Below are 17,899 nucleotides of genomic sequence, written 5' to 3'. Positions count from 1 at the left end.
ACGCTCTGTGTTCTTCATTAGTCCAGTGATGTCATGTGACGCTCTGTGTTCTTCATTAGTCCAGTGATGTCATGTGACGCTCTGTGTTCTTCATTAGTCCAGTGATGTCATGTGACGCTCTGTGTTCTTGATTAGTCCAGTGATGTCATGTGACGCTCTGTGTTCTTGATTAGTCCAGTGATGTCATGTGACGCTCTGTGTTCTTCATTAGTCCAGTGATGTCATGTGACGCTCTGTGTTCTTGATTAGTCCAGTGATGTCATGTGACGCTCTGTGTTCTTGATTAGTCCAGTGATGTCATGTGACGCTCTGTGTTCTTCATTAGTCCAGTGATGTCATGTGACGCTCTGTGTTCTTCATTAGTCCAGTGATGTCATGTGACGCTCTGTGTTCTTCATTAGTCCAGTGATGTCATGTGACGCTCTGTGTTCTTCATTAGTCCAGTGATGTCATGATCACTCTGTGCCCTCCTGGGGTTTCTCTTCTGCCAGACATTCACTGGAAATAGGTTATGTTATCATTAGAAACTATTGATCAGAAAGCGTTGACGCTGGTACAACTAAAATCACCGAGAGCTGGCAGTGATCACAGACTGGATTGTATACTCGCCCCAAGTGCCCGATGTTCATAGTGTTTGTATAGGATATAAAATATCCTTCTAAGATAGATATATAGTGCACAGTACTGTCTATGTAACAGAGCAGAGTCTACCAGATGTCGCAGAGCTTGGCACAGTGCTGGGTCTTACATAGGACTCATATAGAGGAGGAAATCTCTAGTTTTATGTCCAGTATGTACAGGTACACATACACCGCTAAGGCCAAGTTCACACTTCACTTATTTGGTTAGTTATTTCCATCAGTTATTGTGAGCCAAAACCAGGTTCGGGTCAAAAACACAGAACAAGAGCAGATCTTCCCATTACATCTGATATCTGTGGAGGCTTCACTACTGGTTTTGGCTCAAAATAACTGATGGAAATAACTGACCAAATAACTGAAGTGTGAACTCAACCTTACAGGTTTCGGGCACCACTTATGTTGTTACTCAAAGCTGAGGGAGAGAACATGATCGACGTCTGTATATACAACACAAGCCATGCAAGTGGAGCGAGTGACATCACAGGGTGAAATGATCCAGGTGAAGATTATAGGGACTTGTGTCGGTACCCTTAGCTGTGGCTTTGGTACAAATATAAAAGCACATATCAACAAATGGAAAGTACGACAAAAAATAACACTACTGGGGGCACACACCATATTTACACTATAATTTGCGACTTTTTGAACTTCTTGTGAAAAGGGGTGGTGCTTATCAGGAGGGCGTGGCTTCACACGGCCCTCTGTAGACTTCAGTTTCTGGCACATGGACTGCAGCTAATGGCACATCATCTCACTCCAGGGCAGGGGATCTGGTGTATGGGAAGAGCAGTCCTGATAAATGTCCCTCTATATGCTCAAGGAAATAGAGAAGGAAAGGTTCCCAGTAAATATCTGACCTCCTTCATAAATAATGGAGAATAACATCAAATTAATGGTTAAATGTTCTGGGAAGGCCGCTATTTAGGGAAAAACACTAAACATTTCACAGTTAAACATTTCACACATAAGATCACCCCCTCTTAAAGGGGTGGCCACACATTAATGCCTTGAACAAAGAAAGAAAGAACTCATATTTCTAGTGTAAACATTAATAATGAAGAATAAGATCGTATTTACAGATAAGTCCCGCAGGAAAGCAGCTATTGCGGGAAAACATCCAGAATGTTTCGCGGTACGACATTTTACGTGTATAATCATCCGCTCTTATAGGGGCGGTCACTCGTTCAATATCTTGTACTTGAAAAGACACTGCAGCCATGTGGACATCGCTCTCCGATTCTTTACAAGGATTGGTGATAAGTTTCCCAGGAAACTGCAGCCATGTGTACACCGCGCTCCGATTCTCCACAAAGGCTCGTGATAAGTTTCCCAGGACACTGCAGCCATGTGGACACCTTTCTTCAATTCTTTACAAGGGTTTGGTGATAGGTTTCCCAGGACACTGCAGCCATGTGGACACCGCTCTCCGATTCTTTACAAGGGCTTGGTGATAAGTTTCCCAGGACACTGCAGCCATGTGGACACCTTTCTTCCATTCTTTACAAGGGTTTGGTGATAGGTTTCCCAGGACACTGCAGCCATGTGGACACCGCTCTCCGATTCTCCACAAATGTTTGGTGATAAGTTTCCCAGGACACTGCAGCCATGTGGACACCGTCTCCGATTCTTTACAAGGGCTCGGTGATAAGTTTCCCAGGACACTGCAGCCATGTGGACACCGTCTCCGATTCTTTACAAGGGCTTGGTGATAAGTTTCCCAGGACACTGCAGCCATGTGGACACCGCTCTCCGATTCTCCACAAAGGCTTGGTGATAATTTTCCCAGGACACTGCAGTTTTGTGGACACCGCTCTCCGATTCTCCACAAAGGCTTGGTGATAATTTTCCCAGGACACTGCAGTTTTGTGGACACCTTTCTTCAATTCTTTACAAGGGTTTGGTGATAGGTTTCCCAGGACACTGCAGCCATGTGGACACCGCTCTCCGATTCTCCACAAAGGATTGGTGATAATTTTCCCAGGACACTGCAGTTTTGTGGACACCTTTCTTCAATTCTTTACAAGGGTTTGGTGATAGGTTTCCCAGGATACTGCAGCCATGTGGACACCGCTCTCCGATTCTCCACAAGGGCTTGGTGATAAGATTCCCAGGACACTGCAGCCATATGGACACCGCTCTCCGATTCTCCACAAAGGCTTGGTGATACGTTTCCCAGGACACTGCAGCCATGTGAACTCCGCTCTCCGATTCTCCACAAAGGATTGGTGATAAGTTTCCCAGGACACTGCAGCCATGTGGACAGCGCTCTCCGATTCTCCACAAAGGCTTGGTGATAAGTTTCCCAGGACACTGCAGCCATGTGGACATTGCTCTCCGATTCTCCACAAAGGCTCGGTGATAAGTTTCCCAGGACACTGCAGCCATATGGACACCGCTCTCCGATTCTCCACAAAGGCTCGGTGATAAGTTTCCCAGGACACTGCAGCCATGTGGACACTGCTCTCCGATTCTCCACAAAGGCTCGGTGATAAGTTTCCCAGGACACTGCAGCCATGTGGACATCGCTCCCCGATTCTCCACAAAGGCTTGGTGATACGTTTCCCAGGACACTGCAGCCATGTGGACACCGCTCCCCGATTCTTTACAAGGGCTTGCTGATAAGTTTCCCTGGACACTGCAGCCATGTGGACACCGTCTCCGATTCTTTACAAGGGCTCAGTGATACGTTTCCCAGGACACTGCAGCCATGTGGACACCGCTCCCCGATTCTTTACAAAGGCTTGGTGATAAGTTTCCCAGGACACTGCAGCCATGTGGACACCACTCTCTGATTCTTTACAAGGGCTCAGTGATACGTTTCCCAGGACACTGCAGCCATGTGGACACCGCTCCCCGATTCTTTACAAGGGCTTGCTGATAAGTTTCCCAGGACACTGCAGCCATGTGGACACCGCGCTCCGATTCTTTACAAGGGTTCAGTGATAAGTTTCCCAGGACACTGCAGCCATGTGGTCACCGCTCTCCGATTCTTTACAAGGGCTCGGTGATAAGTTTCCCAGGACACTGCAGCCATGTGGACACCGTTTTTCGATTCTTTACAAGGGCTTGGTGATAAGTTTCCCAGGACACTGCAGCCATGTGGACACTGCTCTCCGATTCTCCACAAAGGCTTGGTAATACGTTTCCCAGGACACTGCAGTTTTGTGGACACCTTTCTTCAATTCTTTACAAGGGTTTGGTGATAGGTTTCCCAGGACACTGCAGCCATGTGGACACCGCTCTCCGATTCTCCACAAAGGCTCGGTGATAAGTTTCCCAGGACACTGCAGCCATGTGGACACTGCTCTCTGATTCTCCACAAAGGCTTGGTGATAAGATTCCCAGGACACTGCAGCCATATGGACACCGCTCTCTGATTCTCCACAAGGGCTTGGTGATACGTTTCCCAGGACACTGCAGCCATGTGGACTCCGCTCTCCGATTCTCCACAAAGGATTGGTGATAGGTTTCCCAGGACACTGCAGCCATTTGGACAGCGCTCTCTGATTCTCCACAAAGGCTCAGTGATAAGTTTCCCAGGACACTGCAGCCATGTGGACACCGCTCTCCGATTCTTTACAAGGGCTTGGTGATAAGTTTCCCAGGACACTGCAGCCATGTGGACACTGCTCTCTGATTCTCCACAAAGGCTTGGTGATAAGATTCCCAGGACACTGCAGCCATGTGGACACCTTTCTTCGATTCTTTACAAGGGTTTGGTGATAGGTTTCCCAGGACACTGCAGCCATGTGGACACCGCTCTCCGATTCTCCACAAAGGCTTGGTGATACGTTTCCCAGCACACTGCAGCCATGTGGACACCGCTCTTTGATTGTTTACAAGGGCTCGGTGATAAGTTTCCCAGCACACTGCAGCCATGTGGACACCGCTCTTTGATTGTTTACAAGGGCTTGGTGATACGTTTCCCAGGACACTGCAGCCATGTGGACACCGTTTTTCGATTCTTTACAAGGGCTTGATGATAAGTTTCCCAGGACACTGCAGCCATGTGGACACCGTTCTTCGTTTTTTTACAAGGGCTTGGTGATAAGTTTCTCAGGACACTGCAGCCATGTGGACATCGCTCTCCGATTCTTTACAAGGGCTTGGTGATAAGTTTCCCAGGACACTGCAGCCATGTGGACACTGCTCTCTGATTCTCCACAAAGGCTTGGTGATAAGATTCCCAGGACACTGCAGCCATGTGGACACCTTTCTTCGATTCTTTACAAGGGTTTGGTGATAGGTTTCCCAGGACACTGCAGCCATGTGGACACCGCTCTCCGATTCTCCACAAAGGCTTGGTGATACGTTTCCCAGCACACTGCAGCCATGTGGACACCGCTCTTTGATTGTTTACAAGGGCTCGGTGATAAGTTTCCCAGGACACTGCAGCCATGTGGACACCGCTCCCCGATTCTTTACAAGGGCTTGCTGATAAGTTTCCCTGGACACTGCAGCCATGTGGACACCGCTCCCCGATTCTTTACAAGGGCTTGCTGATAAGTTTCCCTGGACACTGCAGCCATGTGGACACCGTCTCCGATTCTTTACAAGGGCTCAGTGATACGTTTCCCAGGACACTGCAGCCATGTGGACACCGCTCTCCGATTCTTTACAAAGGCTTGGTGATACGTTTCCCAGGACACTGCAGCCATGTGGACACCGTTTTTCGATTCTTTACAAGGGCTTGATGATAAGTTTCCCAGGACACTGCAGCCATGTGGACACCGTTCTTCGTTTTTTTTACAAGGGCTTTGTGATAAGTTTCTCAGGACACTGCAGCCATGTGGACATCGCTCTCCGATTCTTTACAAGGGCTTGGTGATAAGTTTCCCAGGACACTGCAGCCATGTGGACACCGCTCTCCGATTCTCCACAAAGGCTTGGTGATAATTTTCCCAGGACACTGCAGTTTTGTGGACATCGCGCTCCGATTCTCCACAAAGGCTTGGTGATAAGATTCCCAGGACACTGCAGCCATATGGACACCGCTCTCCGATTCTCCACAATGGCTTGGTGATAAGTTTCCCAGGGTACTGCAGTTTTGTGGACACCTTTCTTCAATTCTTTACAAGGGTTTGGTGATAGGTTTCGCAGGACACTGCAGCCATGTGGACACCGCTCTCCGATTCTCCACAAAGGATTGGTGATAATTTTCCCAGGACACTGCAGTATTGTGGACACCGCTCTCCGATTCTCCACAAGGGCTTGGTGATACGTTTCCAAGGACACTGCAGCCATGTGGACTCCGCTCTCCGATTCTCCACAAAGGATTGGTGATAAGTTTCCCAGGACACTGCAGCCATGTGGACACTGCTCTCTGATTCTCCACAAAGGCTTGGTGATAAGTTTCCCAGGACACTGCAGCCATGTGGACATCGCTCCCCGATTCTCCACAAAGGCTTGGTGATACGTTTCCCAGGACACTGCAGCCATGTGGACACCGCTCCCCGATTCTTTACAAGGGCTCAGTGATAAATTTCCCAGGACACTGCAGCCATGTGGACACCACTCTCTGATTCTTTACAAGGGCTCAGTGATACGTTTCCCAGGACACTGCAGCCATGTGGACACCGCTCCCCGATTCTTTACAAGGGCTTGCTGATAAGTTTCCCAGGACACTGCAGCTATGTGGACACCGCGCTCCGATTCTTTACAAGGGCTCGGTGATAAGTTTCCCAGGACACTGCAGCCATGTGGACACCGCTCTCCGATTCTTTACAAGGGCTTGATGATAAGTTTCCTAGGACACTGCAGCCATGTGGACACCGTTTTTCGATTCTTTACAAGGGCTTGATGATAAGTTTCCCAGGACACTGCAGCCATGTGGACACCGTTCTTCGATTCTTTACAAGGGCTCGGTGATAAGTTTCCCAGGATACTGCAGCCATGTGGACACCGCTCCCCGATTCTTTACAAGGGCTTGCTGATAAGTTTCCCTGGACACTGCAGCCATGTGGACACCGTCTCCGATTCTTTACAAGGGCTCAGTGATACGTTTCCCAGGACACTGCAGCCATGTGGACACCGCTCCCCGATTCTTTACAAGGGCTCAGTGATACGTTTCCCAGGACACTGCAGCCATGTGGACACCGCTCCCCGATTCTTTACAAAGGCTTGGTGATACGTTTCCCAGGACTCTGCAGCCATGTGGTCACCGCTCTCCGATTCTTTACAAGGGCTCGTGATAAGTTTCCCAGGACACTGCAGCCATGTGGACACCGCTCCCCGATTCTTTACAAAGGCTTGGTGATAAGTTTCCCAGGACTCTGCAGCCATGTGGTCACCGCTCTCCGATTCTTTACAAGGGCTCGTGATAAGTTTCCCAGGACTCTGCAGCCATGTGGACACCGCTCCCCGATTCTTTACAAAGGCTTGGTGATACGTTTCCCAGGACACTGCAGCCATGTGGACACCGCTCCCCGATTCTTTACAAGGGCTCAGTGATAAGTTTCCCAGGACACTGCAGCCATGTGGACATCACTCTCTGATTCTTTACAAGGGCTCGGTGATAAGTTTCCCAGGACACTGCAGCCATGTGGACACCGCTCCCCGATTCTTTACAAGGGCTCAGTGATATGTTTCCCAGGACACTGCAGCCATGTGGACATCACTCTCTGATTCTTTACAAGGGCTCGGTGATAAGTTTCCCAGGACACTGCAGCCATGTGGACACCGCTCCCCGAATCTTTACAAGGGCTTGCTGATAAGTTTCCCAGGACACTGCAGCCATGTGGACACCGTCTCCGATTTTTTACAAGGGCTCAGTGATACGTTTCCCAGGACACTGCAGCCATGTGGACACCGCTCCCCGATTCTTTACAAAGGCTTGGTGATAAGTTTCCCAGGACACTGCAGCCATGTGGACACCGTCTCCGATTTTTTACAAGGGCTCAGTGATACGTTTCCCAGGACACTGCAGCCATGTGGACACCGCTCCCCGATTCTTTACAAAGGCTTGGTGATAAGTTTCCCAGGACACTGCAGCAATGTGGACACCGTCTCCGATTCTTTACAAGGGCTCAGTGATACGTTTCCCAGGACACTGCAGCCATGTGGACACCGTTTTTCGATTCTTTACAAGGGCTTGATGATAAGTTTCCCAGGACACTGCAGCCATGTGGACACCGTTCTTCGATTTTTTACAAGGGCGTGGTGATAAGTTTCTCAGGACACTGCAGCCATGTGGACATCGCTCTCCGATTCTCCACAAAGGCTTGGTGATAAGTTTCTCAGGACACTGCAGCCATGTGGACATCGCTTTCCGATTCTCCACAAAGGCTTGGTGATAAGTTTCCCAGGACACTGCAGCCATGTGGACACCTTTCTTCAATTCTTTACAAGGGTTTGGTGATAGGTTTCCCAGGACACTGCAGCCATGTGGACATCGCTCTCCGATTCTCCACAAAAGCTCGGTGATAAGTTTCCCAGGACACTGCAGCCATGTGGACACCGTTCTTCAATTCTACATAAAGGCTTGGTGATACAGCAGCCATGTGGGAATCTTATCACCAAGCCTTTGTGAAGAATCGAAGAGCAGTGCCCACATGGTGTCAGTGTCCTAGGAATTTTATCATGAAGCCTTTGTGTAGAACAGAACAGCAGTGTCCATATGGCAGCCGTACCCTGCATGGCCTGTGTGTATATATAGAGGGGAGTTATTTTATCTCCCTCAGCTATGAGTGAGGGCAAACATGGTGCACGAAACATGTAAGCAGTGTATGTACCTGTACTGGATTTTATAATGGACATAAAAAAGCTGCAGTTTCTATTGGAAATTGATGCTGGAGTTTTTCTCCTCTATATGCGTCACAGTCCACAGTGCTGTTTTCTGTACATCAAATAATCACCATCAGGTGAGATGTACTCAATTGTTTTTCTGCTCTTCGAGGTCTGGGATTTCTATTACTAAAATGTCAGTTCCTTTTCTTCTTTTGCAGTATGGCCGGTCAGACAGTTACCGGGTGGCCACCACAGAGGACAATAAAGATGGAAAATCCTCTAACAAGGCTGCTGCAGCAAAAAGAGAATTGGATGATCTCAAGAAAGAAGTATCCATGGTGCGTGCTGAGCTCCTCATAATCTTCTGTTAGGATTGTTGGGTGTAGAGTTCACTTCAGTTCCTTGCCCCATAGATTGAGCACTCCCATGATCCATTATATTACTCACCTGAGATGCAGTGGGGATCTCCTGAGCTCATGACATCATCATCAGGCTTTGTAGGAATGGGCTGAGTGGTCAGACCATTGGCCCCATCAATGGTGTCCATGATGAGGTCACTTGTCTGAGCAGTTGGGCCCGTGGCACTCTTAGTCTGCCCCCGGTATCAGGGACATAGTGTGCCCATTATTGCCCATCACTAACTTTCTCTTATGTTTGCAGACAGAGCACAAAATGTCAGTGGAAGAAGTGTGCCGAAAATACAACACGGACTGTGTACAGGTCAGTGCTTCATACTTGATGCTACAAAGATGAGGCTGAGAAGCTCATGTTGTTTCCTCCATCACATGGACCATTCTCTATTCCCTAGGGGCTGACACTCAGTAAAGCAGCTGAGATCCTGGCCAGAGATGGTCCTAATGCACTCACTCCACCACCCACCACACCTGAGTGGATCAAATTTTGTCGCCAACTTTTCGGTGGATTCTCCATCCTGCTGTGGATCGGCGCCATTCTCTGCTTTCTGGCGTACGGTATCTTAGCGGGTACAGAGGATGAACCATCAAGGGACAATGTGAGTTATGTCTACAATGATATACTGATAAGGTGCTGGATGTCAAGGGTGCATGGGCCTCGGAGGAAGCTTGTGAGGATGATACTGTATGTGCCCCCTGCAGAGAGGGGACCCACTTAGGTTTGGTCTTATCTCTTATTTTAATGGATTTTGAGAAACTGTTTAAAGAGCCCCCCTTACGGGCCCGACAGCATCAGGACAAACTGGGTAAGATTGTGGAGGTGTCCACCAGCACCAAATTAGAGGCCCCTTATGACCTTTGCTGTGGGGCCCCTATTCTCTATGTGTGACCTGATACACATTTGTATATAGCATGTTGCATACCTTATAAATCCTAGAGCCGTAAAAATCAAATGCTGTGCAGTAAAATGCCTCCTGAACCAACGACAGCAAATCTGCTATTAGTGCCCCCCTAGCCAAATGTAACCATGAGAGCATGGATTATAAACCAGGTCATACATTCATTTAATGGTGCGGCCGGAGTCTGTAATAACAATAAACCTATCTGTCTCCATTATTTCTGCAGACTGGCATTGTGCAGACAGAAATGAGGTGATTGTGAATAGTAGAGCCAATCCCAGGACACAGCCAACTTTATCATTCTGCATTGATCTTCCAACCATGTAGTTTTGTGTAGATGGGTAACATGACTGCCAGGGACATAACTGTAGGGGGTGCAGGGGTAGCAGTAGCACCTTGTGAGTGGCCTCTGTGTCACATAAGAAAACAACAGTATTCTAAATGGCACAAGGTAGGTGGTGGTCGAGGGGGTACAGATTGTGCATTGGGTCCCAGAAGCTTCAAGTTGTACTCATTATGGTTGCATGGAGCATTAAGGTCAGTGCAAAAGGTTATGTAAAGTCAGTGGTTTTCGAGAATCGGGAGAAGGTTTGTGCAAGGCTGAGGCCGAGAAGGATCCTGAAGATGTCAATGTGATGGCCTAATTCTGGTGATGGTTCCTTGACAACAAGAGTGACGGTTTTAGAGGTGTTTCTTCTTCTTTTAGCTGTACCTCGGAATCGTTTTGGCCGCAGTGGTGATCATCACCGGCTGCTTCTCCTACTACCAAGAGGCCAAGAGCTCAAAGATCATGGAGTCCTTCAAGAACATGGTGCCCCAGGTGTGTGACTCCTTAAAGGGAACCTGCCATGAAATTCTAAGACTTGGGGGAAATGTATTACAGCTGAATCGGAAAACTGGCATACAAAAGTCACTGTGTTTTGCAAAAACATTTTCAACTTTTTGGTATTTTATGCCACTCATGCCACGTTTCAAAACAGTAGGTGGGGCTTAGAAGGAGGGGTGGGCCTCATCAGGCAAATTGAAAACTATCTTAAAATATATTGAAAATCTGTGTTAGTCAATAGCCAGTGTAGATTTCAGTTTGTGGTGCATGGACGGCCGAAGATGGAACAAATTTATTAAGAGGTGCGTGCCTCTCAATAAATGTGGCATATCTTACCCCATCAAAATTTTTACTAAGCGTGGCTTATGGAACACGTGTCTTAGTAAATCTGGCCCTATGTTTTACTCTAAAAGGCAGCAGCATGTCAGGAAAAGGTAGATTAGTAATGAGTAGGGCAGAGGAAGAATAGTATGAACATGGTGAGTTGAAATTAGGCATGGTGAGAAGAGTCCAGGCACAGGGAGAAAAATCTGGGTACAGCAAGAAGAGTCTGAGCATGGTGAGAAGAGTCTGGGCATGGTGAGAAGAGTCTGGGCACAGATAGAAGTGTCTGGGTATGGTGAGAAGAGTTTGGGCATAGTGAGAAATATGTTGGCATGGTGGGAAGAGTCTGGGCATGGAGAGAAGAGTCTGGGCATGGAGAGAAGAGTCTGGGCATGGAGAGAAGAGTCTGGGCATGGAGAGAAGAGTCTGGGCATGGAGAGAAGAGTCTGGGCATGGAGAGAAGAGTCTGGGCATGGTGAGATGATTCTGGGTATGGTGGGAAGCATCTAGGAAAGGTAAGAAGGGGTCTTCATATGGTTATAAGAGTACGGTAGGTTGAGTCTAGGCTTGGTAAGAAGAGTCTGGGCACAGGGAGAAGAGTCCAGAAATGGTGAGTAACTAAAGTCTGGCCGCGATGACAAGAGTCTAGGCATTGGGATAAGAGTCTAGGCCAGGCATCCTCAAACTGCGGCCCTCCAGCTGTTGCAAAACTACAACTCCCAGCATGCCCGAACAGCCTACAGGTATCAGCCTACAGCAGGGCATTGTGGGAGTTGTAGTTTTACAACAGCTGGAGGGCCGCAGTTTGAGGATGCCTGGTCTAGGCATTGGGATAAGAGTCTAGGCATAGAGAGAAGGGTCCAGGCACAGGAAGAAGAGTCCAAGCACAGTGAAAAGATTCTGGGCACAGTGAGAAGAGTCTGGAGATGGTGAAAAGAATCTGAGCATTATGAGAGGAATCTGCACACAGAAAGAAGAGTCTGGGTATGGTGAGAAGAGTTTGGGTACAGAGAGGAGAATCTTTGCATGGTGAGAAGAGTATTTGCATGGTGAGAAGAGTCTGGGCACGGTGAGAAAAGTCTAGGCATGGTTAGAAGAGTCTGGACATGATGAGAAGAGTCTGGGCATGGTGAGATGATTCTAGGCTTGGTGATAAGAGTCTGACCCCAGGGAGTAGAGTCCAGGCATGGGGAATAGAGTCCAGGCTTGGGGAGTAGAGTCTGGCCATGATGAGGAGAGTCTAGACAAACGGAAAATAGTCTGGGCAGAGAGAGAAGAGTCTTGCTATAGGGAGAAGAGTCTGGACACAAGGACAAGAGTCTAGTTATGGTGAGAAGAGTCTTGTCATGGTGAGAATAGTCAGGGCATGGTGGGAAGAGTCTAGGCTTAGTGAGAAGAGTGTGGGCACAGGGAGTAGAATCTGCCCATAATGAGAAGAGTCCAGGCACGATGAGAAGAGTCTTGGCATGGTGGAAGAATCTGGGCATGGTGGGAAGAGTCCAGGTTTGGTGAAAGAGTCTGGGTACAGGGAAGAGTCCAGGTGTGAAGAAAAGAGTCCATTCTCAGGGAGAAGATTCCAGGCATAGAGTGGAAAGTCTGGGCACAGGAAGTAGAACTCAGGCATGGGAAGTAGAGTCTGGCCATGATGAGAAGAGAGAGTCCAAGCACAGTGAAAAACAGATTGGGCATGGGGGAGAAAATGCTGGGCATGGGGGGGGGGGGAAGTCTGCTGCTTCTTCCTGTTTGGCTTGATTGACAGGTCTCTCCTAGTCTGTGTATATGGAGAGACTTGTCAATTAAGTTTGGCAGGAAGAAGCTGGCAGAGACCCGCCTTTCTGAATTTTCTCTCCATAATCCTGTAGAGTTTCAGAGTAAAACATAGTATTTCTTGCTGCCCAACTCTTCTGACAGGTTCCCTTTAAATCACCATTCATATTCCATATTTTGTACCCTCTCACCATAATCACATCTCCGTGTCTGTAGAGCCTTCCTCCTAGTCCATAAATGTCCTCATTATACTCACCAATGATCACTGTCTGTTTCTTCTCCTAGCAAGCTTTAATTATCCGAGAAGGTGAGAAAATGCAACTGAACGCTGAGGAAGTTGTGGTTGGTGACCTGGTGGAGATCAAAGGTGGAGACCGTGTACCAGCCGATCTCAGGATCATTTCTGCACATGGTTGTAAAGTGAGTCAGAATACACAATGATCAGCAATAGTATCATTGCACAATCCCAAGGAGCATCTCTTGAGGTTAAGCTCTTCCAGAATGGTTGCATTCATTCCTCAGCAGACAGCATTGAGGAGCTTTTCCTGAAATCTTTGTATGAGTAGTTGTAGTAATAGCTCAATAGTAACACATCAAGTTGCACAATGGCAGCTATTGGGATAACAAAGAGATTGTCTTCTTAACAGTTGCTCACTATTATTTGAAAAAGACAATTGTCAGACTGCATAACACCTATATCAAGGGAACTTCTATTGAGTGGATGAGACGCTTACTATATGTTCTACACTGATTCCACCATACATATGTGACTTATCTTCAATTCCCTTTTCAAATGAAGCACTTGTTCAGTTTCTTTGCATATTTCTTCTCCTTCTCTTCCTCATTAATTTCTTCTCTAAATCTTTTCTTTTCCTTCCACCGTTTTACTCTACTACTTCAGGTTGATAATTCTTCCTTGACTGGTGAATCTGAGCCCCAGACTAGGTCCCCCGACTGCACTCATGATAACCCTCTTGAGACACGTAACATCACTTTCTTCTCCACCAATTGCGTAGAAGGTAATACATTACTTTGCTCAAGCTTTGGCCATCATTATTGGGGTTGACATAGCATGAGAAATCAGTGGACAGCAGAATAGCTGACTAGCAAAAAGTTTACTTGGCAATCTACTAGAAGATTAGTATGAATTTTTCTTGGGCCACTGTAGGGAAAGCTTAAAGGTGCTCAAACACAAAACTGTATATGGAAACTGCATGTGGTCAGTATCATACATGAGGATCCTCCTACATGTCTCTGACCAGTCTATGCTTACATCCATTAACTCTAATGGGGTTAAAGATCCCTACAATGTTCACGTAAAGTCCACCTCGAGCCACCAACACCATATAATGAATTATTATTAAGATTTATTTTAAAGCACCATTACTTCCAGGGTGCTGTACATCTAAAAGGAGGTATACATAATATAAAACAAAACAAGGACAAAAACAAGTACAGTAGGTGGGAACTTATTAACAGACTGGTACATGGGAGGCAAGGGTCCTGCCAGTGAGGGCTTACAATCTACAAGAGAAGTGGGGAGGAGACAGTAGGTGAGGGTGAAGGCTGCTCTTGTGGCTGTATCATGGCAGCCTGCGTATTGCAGGTGGTAGACATTCCTGAAGAGGTGAGTGTTCAGGTGGCTTTTGAAGGTTTGGATGTTGTGGGAGAGTCTGATGTGTTGAGAAATCCTGTAGACGATTGTGTGAGGAGCAGATGAGAGGAGAGAAAAAAGGAGTTGCTGTGAGAATCAGAGATTACGTGTGGGGATGTATCCGGAAAGCAGGTCAGAGATGTAAGGAGGGGACAGGTTGAGGACGCCTTATATGTAGTTGTTAGTATCTCAAACTGAATTAACCGTGCAATGGGGAGTCAGTGAAGAGATTGGCAGAGGAGAAACAAAGGGAGAGGTGGACTAACCGGGCAACAGAGTTAAGGATAGATTGAAACAGTGTGAGGGTGCCAGATGGGAGGCTACAGAGGAGAGTTGCAGTAGTTCAGGTAGGAGACGATTAAGGCATGCGTTAGCATTTTAGTTGACTGAGGGTTGACGAAAGAGCGAATATGAGAGATGTTCTTGAGTTGAAGGCGGCAGGAGGTGATAAGGGTTGTGTGTATGGCTTGAAAGACAGAATAAAATGTTATCCCAAGGCAGCAGACTTGTGAGTCTGGAGAAAGCATGGTGCTATTAACTGTAATGGATAGGTCTGGTAGGTGGGCTGAGTGACATGGGGGAAAGATGATGAATTCTGTTTTCTCCAGGTTGAGTTTTAGGAAGCAGGAGGAGAAGAATGAAGATATAGCTGATAGACATGCTGGGATTCTGGATAGAAGGGAAGCGACATCTGGGCCAGAGAGGTAAATTTGCTTAGAGGTGGTATTGGAAGCCATGGAGCTCTATGATCTGTCTCAGGCTGAATTTATAAATGGAGAAAAGTAGGGACCGAGTACAGAGCCTTGAGGGACACCAACAGAGAGGGGGCGTGATGAGGAGGTGGTTTGTGAATTGGAGAATGAATGTTCGGCTAGAGATACAAGGAAATCCAGGAGAGGGCCAGGTCTCTGATGCGGACGGATGAGAGGGTTTGCCACAGGAGAGAGTGATCAACTATGTCAAAGGCAAAGGACAGTTCAAGAAGGAGAAGAACAGAGTGATCTAGAAGGCAGAGGACAGATCAAGAAGGATAAGGACAAAGTGATCTAGAAGGCAGAGGACAGATCAAGAAGGATAAGGACAGAGTGATCTAGAAGGCAGAGGACAGATCAAGAAGGATAAGGACAGAGTGATCTAGAAGGCAGAGGACAGATCAAGAAGGATAAGGACAGAGGGATCTAGAAGGCAGGGGGAAGATCAAGAAGGAGAATAGCAGAGTAATGGAGTTTAACTGTGGCTGCTAGCAGATCATTGGTGACTTTGGTTAGGGTGGTTACAGTGGAGTGATTGGGATGGAAGCTGGGTTGTAGTGGATCAAAACGTGAGTGAGATGAGAGGAGGGAGGACAGTTCAAGGTGGACATGTTGTTTTGGAAGTTTTGATGCAAATGTGAGTATGGGACGATAGAAGTATAAATAGGAGGGGTCCAGGGAAGGCTTCTTGATTATGGGTGCGATGATGGCATGTTTAAAAGAAGAAAGGAATACTCCAGTGGTTAGGGACAGGTTGAAGAGATGGGTCAGGGCTGATATAAGCATAAAGGTATGGGATTGGGTCAAGGGCACAGGTGGTGAGGTGTGATCTAGAGATTAAGATGGAAAGCTTTTCCTCGATGATGGTGGTAAATTGGGTTATGTGGGATGAACACTGAGTAGTTCCCTCAGATGCTGAGGGAGTTGTTGGTTGAAGCTTTCTGTGATGTTGTCGATTTTTTGTTTGAAATATGAGGCAAAGTGTTAGATGAGGAGTGTGGGAGGGGGGAACCGCGGGACGGAGTAGAGTGTTAAGATATTAAACAATTGTTTAGGGTTGTGGGAAAGAGATGATATAAGAAGTGAATGCAGACTTAAAGTTGAGAAATGCTTGTTTGTATGTGATGAAGTCTACCTTGGAGTGGGTTTTCTTCCAGCATCGTTCTGCAACTCTACAAGGGTGTCTCAGTTTTCGTCTGGTGAGTGTGCCAGGGTTGTCAGTTGATTTGACAAGTTCTGCGACTGAGTCATGAGCTGAAGTGATGAGTCAGAAAACAGAGGCAGCGTCAGCATTATGAAGGGAAGATATGGTGGACAGCGGTGAAAGGGAGTGTGTGAATAGAAAGATGTTTGAGAGTGCTAGTTTATGGACTGGAGTGGCAGATGTTGAAAGAGTGTTTGTGAATGTAAGTAGATTGTGGTCAGAGAGGGGAGTTTGAGAGATCAGATGGGGAGCAGAGGTGGGTGAAGACCAGGTCTAGTGTGAGTGTGTCTCTATGGGTGGCTGTGGAGGACTATTGCGCACGGCCAAAGGAGGAAGTGAGACAGGAGTTCGGAGGCAGCCGGCCAACACCTCCACCATGTCTGTCTGGACAGGGACTGTGGGTAAATTGGAGTTTTCCACAGGAGAGCGCAGCAGGAGAGGCTGTGTTGGAGAGTTTCAGCCATGTTTCTGTGATAACAAGAAAAGTAAGTTTCTGGGAAATAATGAATAGGATAATTCATATAGTGACCTCAGGGGTCCACCTTATACTCCAAAATCTGGTAGCATAATCCATGCACTGGGATTGTGCTACAGGATCTCCTCATTCCCATTATCTGAGGACCATGCAATAAATGTAATATGAAAATAGGAGAGAACTCTTAGAAATCTCATTGTTGACCTGACCGATGACCTTTTAGGTACAGCCCGTGGTGTGGTCGTTGCCACAGGGGACAGGACAGTGATGGGCCGCATTGCTACATTGGCTTCGGGTCTAGAAGTCGGAAAGACCCCAATAGCCAAGGAAATTGAGCATTTTATCCATCTGATCACCGGTGTGGCAGTGTTCCTGGGAATCAGCTTCTTCGTACTCTCTCTCATTTTGGGGTACTCCTGGCTGGAGGCCGTCATTTTCCTCATCGGAATTATTGTGGCTAACGTACCAGAGGGTCTTCTGGCCACTGTCACTGTAAGTACTGGGGACCTCTGACTGTCACAGCATATACGTGTATGAAATGTACAAGACTCTTGGTAGAGCCTAAGCTCTTGCTATATTTTGGGGAACCCTTTACCCGGTTCCCTGGAGCCCCAGAGTATTTATGGAGGGCTTTCTGGGAAACATTGTCAGGCTGGCCCAGTTATATGATGATACGGAGAAGGGGGAGTATCACTGTATAAGGTAACATATAGAAAGGCATATTCTATAGACATGGCTTCAGTGTCTCTGATATTGAAGTATTGACTGCCTGGGCCCCTAAAAGAAAGGGGCCAAACTGCTTGGTTAAGTGCCACAACTCTACATTTTGAACAGCATCCATCCCAACCTAGTCCTGGAATCACAACTTTTAACAATCCACTTGAATGGACTGTTCTGCAATTCCCAACTTAACCTGGGGTCCAGAGAGGCGCTCTCATATACACAGAGTGCTGTGCATTGGTGCTGGGTGATCAGACCCCACAGATGCTTACACAGTGCATTCAGAAAGTCTTCACACCCTCTCACTTTCCTCACATTCTGTTCTCTCGCTCCTTGTCCCATCAGTTCCCCCATCATTCTGCACTCAATCCCCCATAATAAGAAAGTGAGAACAGAAGGTGAGAAATCTTTACTAATTTACTAAAAAGGAAAAATTAAAATCTCACATTGACATAAGTCTTCAGCCCCTTTACCCAGGACATAAGTCTTCAGCCCCTTT

The 17,899-nt window shown here is 47.2% G+C and overlaps 1 protein-coding gene across 4 annotated transcripts in view; it reads left to right on the top strand.

Moving 5' to 3' along the window:
• Positions 1–17,899, top strand: part of ATP1A3 (ATPase Na+/K+ transporting subunit alpha 3) — a 129,407-nt gene that overhangs the window by 94,886 nt on the left and 16,622 nt on the right. The window contains exons 2-8 of one of the 4 annotated variants that reach the window (XM_040419755.1): positions 8,585–8,704; positions 9,027–9,086; positions 9,175–9,378; positions 10,385–10,498; positions 12,881–13,015; positions 13,497–13,614; positions 16,904–17,172. In XM_040419755.1, the coding sequence (XP_040275689.1) occupies positions 8,585–8,704; positions 9,027–9,086; positions 9,175–9,378; positions 10,385–10,498; positions 12,881–13,015; positions 13,497–13,614; positions 16,904–17,172 (1,020 nt within the window). Of the gene's footprint in view, positions 1–8,584; positions 8,705–9,026; positions 9,087–9,174; positions 9,379–10,384; positions 10,499–12,880; positions 13,016–13,496; positions 13,615–16,084; positions 16,201–16,464; positions 16,691–16,903; positions 17,173–17,899 lie in introns of those variants that run through there. The other 3 variants (XM_040419759.1, XM_040419764.1, XM_040419769.1) reach the window with 3 other exon arrangements.

The sequence above is a fragment of the Bufo bufo genome, chromosome 1 (assembly GCF_905171765.1).
Source record: "Bufo bufo chromosome 1, aBufBuf1.1, whole genome shotgun sequence".
Taxonomy (NCBI): Eukaryota; Metazoa; Chordata; class Amphibia; order Anura; family Bufonidae; genus Bufo; species Bufo bufo.
Note: the sequence above shows the minus strand (reverse complement) of the source record. Positions and strands in the feature narration are given on the sequence as shown.